General features: G+C 39.6%; 1 protein-coding gene across 9 annotated transcripts in view; it reads left to right on the top strand.

Moving 5' to 3' along the window:
• The window catches only part of Atpalpha (sodium/potassium-transporting ATPase subunit alpha), a 118,684-nt gene that overhangs the window by 55,882 nt on the left and 49,859 nt on the right, over positions 1-12,943 (top strand). For 2 of the 9 annotated variants that reach the window (XM_012490251.3, XM_086904901.1), the window contains exon 1: positions 6,975-7,330. The exons of 5 other annotated variants lie outside the window; for them this stretch is intronic. In XM_012490251.3, the coding sequence (XP_012345705.1) occupies positions 7,319-7,330 (12 nt within the window). In that variant the 5' untranslated portion in view covers positions 6,975-7,318. Of the gene's footprint in view, positions 1-6,974; positions 7,331-8,300; positions 8,457-12,943 lie in introns of those variants that run through there. 2 more of the 9 variants (XM_012490249.3, XM_012490252.3) reach the window with 2 other exon arrangements.

Below are 12,943 nucleotides of genomic sequence, written 5' to 3'. Positions count from 1 at the left end.
CTCCTCCCCCTCCTCCCCTTCATCTCGATTCCTTCGCTTCCGCTTGTTTTTCGAAGAAGCTCGATCCTGTTTTCGTATCTAATACGAATTGTCGAATTCACGAAAATCACCGCGTATTCTCGTATCGCTCGTCGAGCGTGTTTTCGTTCGATTCAAAACAAATTAGGAACGGAGAATGTTCGTATGTGCGTTGTGTATACACGGGAGAAAGTTTCGATAACGAGTCGATAATATTTATTTAATCACATTGTTTCGATTTCGAAGTTTCATTCGAGTTTGTAACGTGGAACGACGAGGATGGTTTGGAAATTCTAGTTTTGAAATTTTAACTCGTGGAAATTTTTAGGGGGATTGGAGGATTGTGATTCTTTTCGAAGGGGGATTATGTGATGCGAGGTTTTTAACAATTCTTTGACAATTTTGAGAAGTCTATTTTGAGAGTGTTAATGAATATTACAAATTGCGATAGATGGATGAAAAGTGTTGAAAATTTCATTGTTTGAAGAGCATTGTGAAATTCGTAAAAAATCGAACTCTTAACGAAAATTTACAATGTTTCGAGAATGTATCGAAGAATTGAAAATTTCGTTTCTCTCTCAATTTATTTGACCAAATTTTTATCCAAACTTTGCAGATTTTAAAAATTTAGAATTAACAAATATTACCATTTTCTGAACTTTGAATCGTGATCTAGGATTCATAAAAATCTTTATCTTTTACAAATTTTACGAATATTCAAAAATATCTCGAATCCTCCACATTTTCCATTATAAATTTTCGTGTTTGAAAATTTTTATCCAAACTTTGCAGATTTTAAAAATTTAGAATTAACAAGTATTACAATTTTCTGAACTTTGAATCGTGATCTAGGATTCATAAAAATCTTTATCTTTTACAAATTTTTTTACGAATATTCAAAAATATCTCCAATCTTCCACATTTTCCATTATAAATTTTCGTGTTTGCAAATTTTTATCGAAACTTTGCAGATTATAAAAATTCAAAATTAACAAATATCATAAGTTTTTGAACTTCGAATCGTGATCTAGGATTCATAAAAATCTTTATCTTCACAAATTTTACGAATATTCAGAAGTATCTCCAATCCTCCACATCGTCCATAATAAATTATCAAATTTCATCGAGAAACGAGAGAGAAGAATCGAAAATCCTTTTCTAACTCGGATTATAGTAATGGGAAGTGTTCTCGACCGTTTTCCACGAGTTACGTAACTCCACTTGGAATTCCACTTGTCTTGCAGAAATTCTGGACCAGGATCCACCGATTTTTTTTTTTTTTTTTTCAAACAAATCTTCATATTTCCACTTTTCCACGGATCCCTCGCTTCACGTGAGTGGGATAAAACTCACGATGCCTTCCTATATATTTCACTATACTTTTTTCCCCTAGGGACGTCTGTCACGCTGTTATCGATTTCCACAAACGGCTATCGAGCCTGTCTCATTTCATGGCTACCCCTTTCGCATCTGGAGTTATCTCTCGCGATGGAATGTCGTTCCTGTTGTACATACTCTCGACGAGATATCTCGCGTGTTTTATTTATTTATTTATTTATTTTTTTCCATCATGCGAACGAAATTACGTCTTCTCGAGGATAAAGATGTCGCAGAGATGGATAGGATTCACGATTTATTAAAATTGCGCGCAATGATGCGAAGTGAAGAATAACAAAAATTGTGATCCAAACTTTAATGCATAAAAAGAAATATAACGAAAGAATAACTCGCTTGCTCGCCAAGTAATTACAGTCAAGTAGACAGTCAAGACTCGTTTCTTTGGATCATCGTACGTTAATTACGAGATAATTATTTAGATCCACCTCGTATTATTCTTGAATAATCTCTCGTGAGAAATCGCGCAGAAGGAAATTAATAGAATAGCAGCATGGCTATATAATCACATAAAATATCCGATTTATCAAATCTCTAAACAAACTCGCCCGATGGAATTAAAAAAATTAGAAGAAGAAGAAGAAAAAAAGGCTCGCCAACAATCGTTAACGTTAAATTTTCTTCACCCTTTTCCAGACATCGTGCATCGCCTACGTGAGAGAACGAAATTCGCGTTTGCGAATATTTTTATCTCTTTGAAAACTCTGCGAATTTTAACAATTCAGGAATTAACAAATATATATATCATAACGAAACACGTGAAAATTGTTTTATTATACCGAAGGGTGGCATTCGACGAATCGTGAGGGGTTGGTTTTGTGACCTGTTCGAGAAGGATGGATGATTCGGTTGGTCCGCAATAAGGAGCTGCATTGTCGGAGCGGCACACCGCCGGAAGTTACGTAACGAGTTGTTTCAGGGACTTTAGCCTAGCCCAGTTCCGCGGAAGTACTTCCACCCCCGCGTAGAATCGATCCGGCTGACGCTTTGATGATCGTGTCGCGCACACCCCTCCCCTCCAATCCCCGCGGCTTTTGTGTTATTTATCGCAATTTTCGACGATTCGAATTATTGGATTTGTCGGGTAACCGGATTAAAAAGAAAAGGGTGGGGGCTATAATTGGTTTCGAGGAAGGATTTAAATATCTTCGTTTTAAAGTTTTCTTCGAGCATAAGTTCAACGAATATGATATTTAAAGGTGACGTTAAAATTTTGAAGAAATGTATTTATCGAGTTAGGCAGTTTTTTTGGTGAAAGGTAGAATTGTAAAATTTCAGAATTGGTAATTATTAGGATTTATATTTGTATTCTTGATTCTTCAAAATTGAAACGATCCAATATTATCTCTTTTTACACAGTTATACTGCATTCTGTAATCACTTGTACTTGACACGGATTCATCGTAGAATTCATCGAGTTATATATATATATAATAGAATAGCTGTAGAAACGGAAGCAATTATTCATAATCTTAATATATTCCTCTCTGTCGCCTTAATTAATCAAACGGTTAATACTTAAGAAACCATTCTTAAAACTTCTCGAGATTCTCTTTCGCGTCACCGGGGCAAGAAGTAATTAACAAGTAATTCCAACAATGATCTGACTCACTGGTATGGCTCGAAAGCCTGGAAACGACTGGACTCGAGTCGTCGTTTTAACGAACCGTAATGAAAAGCCCGGAAAGGACGGTCGGCTGGCGTTGATAGCCGGCCGATGATTAAATCGCTGACAACTGGAAAAACCTGCAACTGGATCGAATCTCCTTCTCTTTGTTGTTCCTGATATTTTTCAACAGGAGAGGCAGTTAAGTTTTGGGGGATGTTAAAAAAAAAAAATTACATTCGTCGTGAATCAATCGTTTGTTGTGTCCGTCATTGATTATTTATCGATTCAAGAAACGTTCGATTATTGGAAAGAGGCTAACAGGCTAATAAGAGAAATTTTTCAGCGGTGTCGATTAAAGAAAGCGTCGAAGATTCTCGAGATGTTAGACGTGGCATCGATTATTACACGGTCATTTAAACATTTTGAAAATTTGTTAGAAAATTACATTCATCGTCATTGATTATTGTCGACACTAAAAACGTTCGATTATTGCAAAGAGATTTTTGAAGGCATCAAAATTTTCGAGATGTTACACGTGGCATCGATTATTATACGGTCATTTAAACATTTTGAAAATTTGTTAGAAAATTACATTCATCGTCATTGATTATTGTCGACACGAGAAACGTTCGATTATTGCAAAGAGGCTATTAAAAGAGATTTTTGAAGGTGTCAGAGGTTTCGAGATGTTAAATGTGGCATTGATTATTATACAAGAGACAAAAAAAAAATTTGATTTGATATAAGAGAAATAGAAAACAGAGGAATGAAACCACATCTTTGATATCATGGTGTAGCGGAGAAGACAATGTTTCAGCCTCTGAATTAATACAAAAAAGGGCAAAGAGGAAACAGAAAGGACGAAGCCATATCGCAGTCTCTGACAACAGGTGCAAACAACGATGCAATCTTATCCCTTCTTGATTCTTCTTATCTCTGAGGAATAATCGATGGTTGGAAGATAATATCCCACCCCGATATAGTTTCTGATCCACCAAGATTGCTGTCAACAGTGTTTTTCTGAACCGCAAATCTATTTTCAGAATATAAATCCATTATAAGAATGCTGTCCGTGAAAAAGCTCTCCGGCAGTGAAAGACACCTGAACTGTGGTTTTGCTCTTGAACTTCTCCCTTCTTAAGTTCAAATAATTAAACGAAAGAGTGAGAGCGACCTCAAAATCAACTGATCTTAAAAATTTCCTTCAACTGTTCTCAGTTTCAATCGATAGGAATCGTAGTTTTTTTCGTTTCACTCTTGGATGCTGACTAGGCTGATGAAAAGTAGGAGTAATAAAAGAGAATCGAGTAGTGGCATGTTCGTGAATTGCCTTGGTAATTTTCCCGATCGATAATCATCTCGAGACGAGAATTCTTTCGAAGGAAATCTTTTTGAAATTTTTTTTTTTTTTCTTTTTCTTTCCTTGAAATTCTTGCTTCGAGATTATTTTGTGCTTTCCTAGTTTTTTCCTAGTTTTTTCAGTTTAAAGGTGAAATAGACGGATGGAACAAGATAATTAGAAGCTCGTGATAACGTAACGAGAATAAGTGCAGCTCGTTCGATCATCCTGGAGGACTGTAAGGAAATGGGATCCCTCGAATCAGCAGCTTTGCTCTCCAATCGCCTATGGGTTATTTGCTTATATAATTTAAGATGTTATTATTCAGGGGCAAGGAGAACGGTACTTGGAAGGATTGCAAGTTTGATTACTTATATCTGACGAAGTCGATACATGAATACAGGAATAAATATTGGCTCCAATTTTCTCAGCAGTATAACTCGTGCTGCTCTACATTCTATCCTTCTTAACCATCTTTGCAACGAGACGTGGAAATTTATTTCATTCGACAGTAGAAAATAAATGATTCATCAGAATTAATTAAAAAAAAAAAAAAAAAAGAATAGGAATAATAATCATTCTTCAATTTTTTTTTTTTAGATATATATATTTACATAAATATTCCTTTTGAAAATTTTAATTTGCAATTTAATATTCATAATAACGTAGAGAAGATTGCTTAATTAAAATAATTTCTGATAACCTAATCAGACTCTTATCTAATATTTCTCAATCTTTTTTTAGATCGTGACGCGGCTTGTATATCGAAATTAAAAAAAATTTAATTCAAAATTTATTCCAATATGTTATAACGATAATAAATATTTCGTCCGAAGAAATGACAGAAAATAATCATAAAAATAATCTAAATATATATATTGGTAACTTAATTTCACTCAACAACGGATAGAAAGGGTCGATTAGGATCTTGTGACGGTTATATAAAACGTGACGAAGGGCGAGAGAGTTAACGCAACGCGTTCGATCATCCCGAAGGACAAGCGAGGAAACGGGATCCATTGGATCGCGGTGTAGTCTCCGGTTAAACTCGGAAGAAGAGACGGGCCTCGTTCCTCGTAACGTGGGGACGGAAGATCTGCATGCTGAAACGGGACAGATAGACCGTTGCAGAGGGACGAAGACTGACTGCGAGAGGAGGAATGGGAGCGAGAGAGAGAGATAACGATGTGGGGGGAGCAGGAGGGAGGATCGTGTGCGAGTAGAGTCGGTCGGTCGGCCAAAGCGCCGTGTGGCGCGTAGCCCAGTAGCACGGATCGCGTTTCAGTGGTTCTCTCTTCGATCTTTTTCCTCTTCCTCTTCTTGTGAAAATGTTATACGAACGAATCTTCTTCATCCCCCTCCTTTTTTTTCTGGATCGAATCAGATTTTCTCCCCCGTTTTCCTGTTTATTCGTCAATTTTTAAGTAACAACGATTCTCTCCCCTTTTTAGAGATATTTGCACGATAATTTAGGTTTTTGGAACGACAGTTGTCCTACTTCCTGAAAATATTGGAATTTCTTTTCGCTGAATCGAACCTTTCCCTCTATTCTTCGGTTTAATAATTATAATTCTACGATAATTATTCCACTCCTCATCCCTCTCTCTCTCTCTCTCTCTCTCTCTCTCAAATTTCTTCTCCAATCTACAATTAACCTATATTTCCAAAAAAAAAAAAAAAAGGAAAAGAGAAATCACGTTCTACTACTACGCTCACTCCCTTCTCAATATTCCAAACAATAGGTCGTATCCGAGCTTGTCCCACTTCCCGTTAATATCGTCCTAGAGCCAGTAAATCATCGTATATCATAGATCACGACACCCGTGATCCCGTTTCCAACTCTGACCGAGGTGCACGCTCGATATGCCTGTATTTCTCGGTCCTACCCAATTAACCCTCTGTCACGGCACACTTCTCGCCGAAAAATTTCCCCAGGGAGCGGCGTGCAGACGTCCGAGTATATTATCCAGACGCGGGCCTATCCCGAAGACAGGTTGGGAGCCACTGGCGCGACGTCTGAGCGTGCGCCGTCGCGTTCGAGGGCGCGGACTGGCGCGGTGGCGGCAGAAACGGGCACCTCTAGGCTAAGGGTTCGAACGGTGCCACGGGGAGGGGTGAGGGTCGGTCGGTGGAGGAGCGGAGGGGCTGCGGGGCTCTAGGTAGCGACGGCCACGCTCGTTCCTCACCCCTGCGAGTTTTCGAGCAATTTGGCCGCAGGAAAATTTTTACGACCGCGGATGCCACGATTTTGAACGACTTTGGAACACGTTGGAATTCTTCCCGCAACGATTTCGATCGATATAGATATGCATGCATACAATACGAATTATTTAGGGAAAGAAATGGTTGTTCAACTTACGATTTATCCGTTTTCCGAAAAAACGTATTATAATCCGGTAATCTTATTAGAGTTTAATAAATCCTCTATACTGTATCTTATGATAATTGGGATGAATTCGAGTCAGAAAGCTTAAGATTATTAGATACTTAGATCGTAGGTTGATACGAGTTAAACTTTTTCTACAATAGGATCTTGAAAAGAATCGAACGATTCAATTTGTAATTCTTGTAAATTATTCACGCGTTAAATTTACGACTTAAATTTCGTTGTAGAGAAAAGAAGAGAAGTATCTGGTCTTTATGCCGATCGCCAGAGACCGTAAACTTCCCCATACGAGGTGTTGGCGATGCTTGGGTGGTGGCGCTCGAGGTGCGCGGCACAGGAATGGGGGTGAATCGAGAGCAGATTAGTGGTGGGGACAGTTACCGTGTCTGTGCACAGCGGGTTGGTCGGGTGAGGGACGCTCGGTTGGTGGTGGGGGTACGGCGCGGCGTGGTGGGGAGGACGGGTCGATGATGCCGGCGGTCCTCGACGACTCGAAACGCCAGTCAGTCTCTGGTCCACTCGAAGCCGCGCTGTTAACCTTCTATCTCATCAAACACCGCTCGCCGCAGCCATGGGTGACAAGGTTTGTGATTGCTTAGACGCACAGCCATCTCTTCGAGTCTCTGTACCAGCGCGAATCTTCGCTTTGTAGTTACAGCGTGTCACAGCTTTATCCACAGCTTTGTCGAGCTCTCTCTCTCTGACAGTTAGCCAGATAGGCCAATAGTGTATGTGTGAGTGCCTCTCTGTGTGCGTTACATACGTGTCGATATATATGTGCGTTCGTGAGATGCGTGTATGTGTGCGTGCGTGCGTGCGTGTGTGCGTGTGTGTGAGAGAGAGAGAGAGAAAGATAGAAAGAAAGGATGATAGAGAGAAAGAGTAAGAGCGACGAGATTTAGAGTGAAATAGAGAAACGAGGAAAGAAAGAGAGAGGTGTTAGAGCACGAGTGGCAAGCGTGAATGGGTTTTAGAGGTCGGAAGAACGCTTGTTAGAGAATCGGTCTCTCCTTTCGAGACGTATACGTTTGGAAATTCATCGTTATTTCTTTTCTTTCGATGTTCATTTCTTTCCTCCAATTTTCTTTCTCTCGATATTTTTCCATAAGATTCATTGCCGTTGCAGCGACCGCACAATTCTCTATCGTCTCTCCGTCGAATCGAATTCGAAAATTTTGGAAAATGATGGACGAACGGAAGTATCGGTCAGGAAGTATCACGGAAAGAGGGCGCGAGGGAGCGAGGCAGAATGGTGCGAGAGAGAAAGAGAGTGAGAAAGAGAAAGAGGGACGAATCCGTGGTGTAACCACTGCTAAAGAGGAGCTTCGATCGAGGGGGTAGGAGGAGGAGAGTGGGAGAGAGCGAGAGAGAAAGGTGCAGGGAGATAAGGAAGGGTTATATTCTCTCTCTTTCTTTCTCTCTCACGCGTATATACCTGTATATATTCGCGCACTCTCTCCCTCTCTCTCTCTTTTTCTCTTTATCTTACTTTCTTTCCACATCGAACTCTCGCGGAATCCGCGCGAAGCAGTTCTTCCCAGTGAACCGTTCTGTCAGTGTCGTTTCCAGGAAAACGAGGAAGTATCCTCGAGTCGGGAAAGGCTGTCCCTCCCTCTATCTGTTTCTTTCTCCTTCTTCTTCTTCTTCTTCTTCTTGTTCCGCCTATTGTTCGACAAAACCGGCCCAGTGCGAAAACAGGCAGCAACATGGTAAAGTGAAATTTCGCGAACAGAATTCCAGAACTCTTCTCCTTTTTTTTTTTTTTTTTTGCCATTTACCCGCAACCACCCTTGTTTCTCAACCCTTTCCCATAGATTTGCCCCTTTCTTTTTTTTTCATCTTCTTTCTTTACTTCCATTCCCTCTCTTTTCACGTTCCATCCTTGCAAAATATCATCGAATATATCGCGTAAAAAATACATTATTACTCGGAAATCGTGATTTATCGTGATTTCTTATTGCTATTAAGAGAGAGAGGGAAAAAAAATCGGAAAGAAGGAACGACGGAAGAATGGAATCGGTAGAGTGCGGGGATTGGAAGAAGAGAAAATACGTATATACGACGAACAGTGGCAGTGCTTCGATCGCGGATTATACGCGTGGTTCCCTGACCCAATTGTGCGGCTCGAGTACTTTTTTAGGCGTCGTCGAGAGTGCGGGGAGCTACCAGGGAAAGAAAGCTAGAAAGGCTGTTTCCACCAGAGGAGGTGGGGTTGGATCTAGTTCTCGAGGGGTGTCGGTGAAGGGTGTCGTGGCGCATGCGCCGCCAGGACCAGCTGCGGACTTTCCGAGCGGATCGAGTCGTCGAGTTTTTTTTATTTTTTTATTTTTTTTCTTCTCCGCGAAAATCCTCAATGAAAATCATGCGAGAATCCACGAGAAACCTCGCTCGAATCCTCGATCCCGTCCCCAATTTCGCTTATCCCTCCTCCTCCACGAAACAAATCCCTTATTATTTATGCAAATGTGATGGAACGAGTCTTTCTCCTTCTCTCTCTTTCTTTCTGTCTCCTCGTGACACGTAACATAGAATCGTCGAAAGAAGCGTGTAAAACACAAGAAGACGTGAAAAATAGATGATAAAAATTGTTGAGGTTCGGTTGAAGAATTCTTAAATTGGTGGTAAATCGAAGAGGGGAGAGAAGGGATTGCGATTCGATGTATTCGTTCTCCTCCTCGAGACGAGGAGGTTAATTCGATCGATCGTTCCAGCAGAAAATAACGTCCGCATGGAGACTTGGTATTTTTAGCGAGCTATTAAAGCTCACCTTTCGCTAGAGCCTCCTGTCTGTGCGCAAGCTCTCCCCGCGAGCAAGGATAAATTGGAAACCCTTGATAACGATGAATTATAGCCAGACATAGAGGACACCTTTGATCTAATCTTTGCACCCTAACGACTCTCCCCGGGGGATCTTAACGAATCAATCTTTGCTCAACTTTCGCAGGGATCTCTCCTCGTCCTCTTGGAACTTTTGCTTCTTCTCAGACACGACTCGAAATCGAATGAGTCGATCTTTCTTAACTTTTTTAACACAAATTTTTCTTTCCTTTTTTTTTTGATTTGCAGCAACTCGAGATCTTCTTCCTTGTTTCTCCAAAAAAAGAAAAAAGAAACGTGGAAATCAATGGATGATATAACCTGGCCATAGACACGCCCTCGATTGCAACCCACACCACACTTTCTTCTTTTCTTCCTTCCCTGACTTCGTTATAACGATCTTTGTTCCACGATTCCTTCGATGTGGATGTGTTTATGATGATGATGAAATCGAGGAAATTGGGGTTTGGTTGGATATTTGGAACATCCTCCCAGACGCGAGGATCGATCGATAGTTTGCTTCGAATTCGAAACGAGCTTTTATCTTTCAGACAATGGAGATCGCCTCGTTGACGAGGCGAGGGTCCCATTGAAGTCTCCTCGACTCGCCTTCTCACGAAATTTTGAACTTTTCCATTTAGCTTAGGAACCTTGAGTTGAAAGTTTCTACAAAGAAATACATTTTTGAGCGAAAAGTATGAATCTTGAATGTATCTGATGATAAATCGTGAATGTAATCTGTGAGTCGACGATTCGCTGAAATTTTTCTCCTTCGACACGACGAATAATCAATTTGAATCAAGTTTTCACCCGGTGAAAAGTTTCGCGGAATTTTCGAATCTTTGGACGCGTTTTCTTCGAACGTCTTTCTTTTGAGCGAACTCGTTCGAATGCGCGCGTTCTCGCTCTCTTGACTGGCGTGCTGCTGGGTGCTGGCCCAAGGACGCGGCCGTCAATTGAAAAGGTCGATCTTTTTAACAGGCCCTTACCGTCGTTTTTCATTCATTGAAATTCCTTCGAACGACTTCCGCCTCTCGATTATTATCTCGCCATCTCCGCTTATTCCTTTTTTTATTTTATTTTAACAATTATTCCTTGATATATCTTGATCGTTGCGAATGAAAATTATTTCAAACGAATTCGTTCTTTCCATGATTCTTCTTTTTTTTTTATATTACTTCCTTCTTGGTTAATTGCACGACAATGTACAAAATAAATCGATATACGTTTTGAATAAAATTTCTTCTCTTCTGTTTACAGTCGAAAGTGTCGTGTGAGAGTCGAAAATCGTTGCGTTGGATTTTCTCTTTCTTTTATTTCCTCGAATTTAAGAGGAATCCTTTTTTTCTTTCGAGCAGATTTCCTCGAATTTAAGAGGAATCCTTTTTTCTTTCGAGCAGATTTCCTCGAATTTATATACGGATAGGCGTACGACGGTGGAAATTCTATGGCGATATTTCGACCTATGACCTTCGGCCACTTGGGGAGAGACTTGCGCCCTTTGCGAGTTGTTCAGTTGCATAACCACGTCGGTGACGTTCGTGTTCATTCAACACTCGCTCACTATGTTATCGACAGATCGATTGCGCGATACGATAAAGACGGAAAGAATGAAATCGAATTCCGTGATGGCCGACGATCACATCGATCGACCAACGAGAATTCGAGATCGTTCTCTCTTTTTTTTTTTATTATAATTTTTATCATAATATCGAAATTTTCTATCCAAAATTTCTTCCAGATATGCTCGAACGTTTTAGAGTTTTCGCGCATCGTTGCTTCTATATTCTTTGTTGATTTTAGTTTATCACTTATTAAACATCGTGAGAAATGTTAAGAGCTTTCCATATTTATTTTTCTTTTTTTAAATAAGTATTCGAGAGATGCGATGACGAGACATGTGTCGATTCTTGTTTCGATGGATCGATTAAATGTGTCATGATATTGAGAGGCAAGAAATTCTATTTAATGGAAATTCGGAACGGAAGTTTTGTTTAAAACGACGCTAGAATTTTCTATAGAGATTGAATAGAGGTGAGAATTCTATTGGAGACAGAGGGAATCCAGGAAAGTATCGGTGAATTTGTGAAAGGATAGGCTATTTAAATTAAATAATGTCGAACCTCTTTTAACCGGAAAATTCTCTGAATAACGCTTCTTTCAATGGAAGTTGATGGAATCTGTGATAATCTGTAAAAATCAAAGCTGAACCACCCCTTTAATATAATCGCATCAGACTTTAATCCAAGTCTTTTCAACAAGAATCGTATTTCGACGATTGTAACAAAAACACTTAGGACGATTTAAAATTAAAATTTCTTCTAATGAAGAAGTTTAAAGATTTAAAATTTCTTTTTTTTTTTTCTTTATTTATATAAATCCTTGGAGCAAGAAACAAGTTCGAAACAAAATTATAAATCCATTGTGTTACGAGAATACAAGATCCATCACGACGCCCTAACCCAGACGTGTCCCAAGTGTCTCCTTATCGATTGCCATTCATCCATCAGTGTCTCTCCTCACTTCACGATTCACCAGTTCCTCTCGCGCGAGCGAATCCAAAAGTTTTCAACGAAAACATCCGTCGAATATTAAATTAAGAGAATCTCTCTCCCTTTGAACAATCTTATCGATTTCCATTCGTCTTCCAACCTGTCCTCCCTCTTTTTCGAGCTAACCATTCATTACCTACGAATTATCCCTTCTGATTGATCGTGTTTCGATCGGATCCATTCTCACAAATTGGAGCAGATTTGAAAATCAGAAGAACTTGTTTGGTTTGTAGAGATAGGATGTGCAATGAAATATCGATCAATTAGATAGAAGATCAAGGAGCACGAGTTTCTTTTCTCTCTTCGATATTGCATCTTTCTCCATTTTTTAATAATTTTGGATTATTTAACAATAAGCATCGAAAAGAAATTCTTGAATCAATAAAGAATTAATGAATCGATCGATAAATTATTGAATTACACATGGAACTGATTCAATTATTTATTTTTTTTTTTTTTTTCATTATTCATATAACTAACTATTGCTTTCGATCGAGTTTGCTCCTCAACCGAGATCATCGAGCAAAAATTTATCAATCGGTATAAATAATTTAAAATAATTCTCCTTCTCAGCAAGCAATGTTACAACGATATTCCCTGAAATATTCATATTTCTGTGCAAACGCGGCTCCATCTTGGCGCAAGATCGTGACAAGATACGTAGATGGTGTAGAGGCGCGTTGTTTCGCGTCACGAGTGTAAAATTAAGCCTGCCGTCCTCGCATCACACGCCACTTAACGTTTCTCGTCCCGGTTCGGCCCGCAAAACGCTCATTTCCGTCAGAAGTGTTTCTAACGAGCTCACGAGCGAGAGATCCCGGGTTCTT

The sequence above is a fragment of the Apis florea genome, unplaced genomic scaffold (genome assembly GCF_048593485.1).
Source record: "Apis florea isolate Af1SG1 unplaced genomic scaffold, ASM4859348v1 contig_2350_pilon, whole genome shotgun sequence".
In the NCBI taxonomy this organism is placed as follows: domain Eukaryota; kingdom Metazoa; phylum Arthropoda; class Insecta; order Hymenoptera; family Apidae; genus Apis; species Apis florea.
Note: the sequence above shows the minus strand (reverse complement) of the source record. Positions and strands in the feature narration are given on the sequence as shown.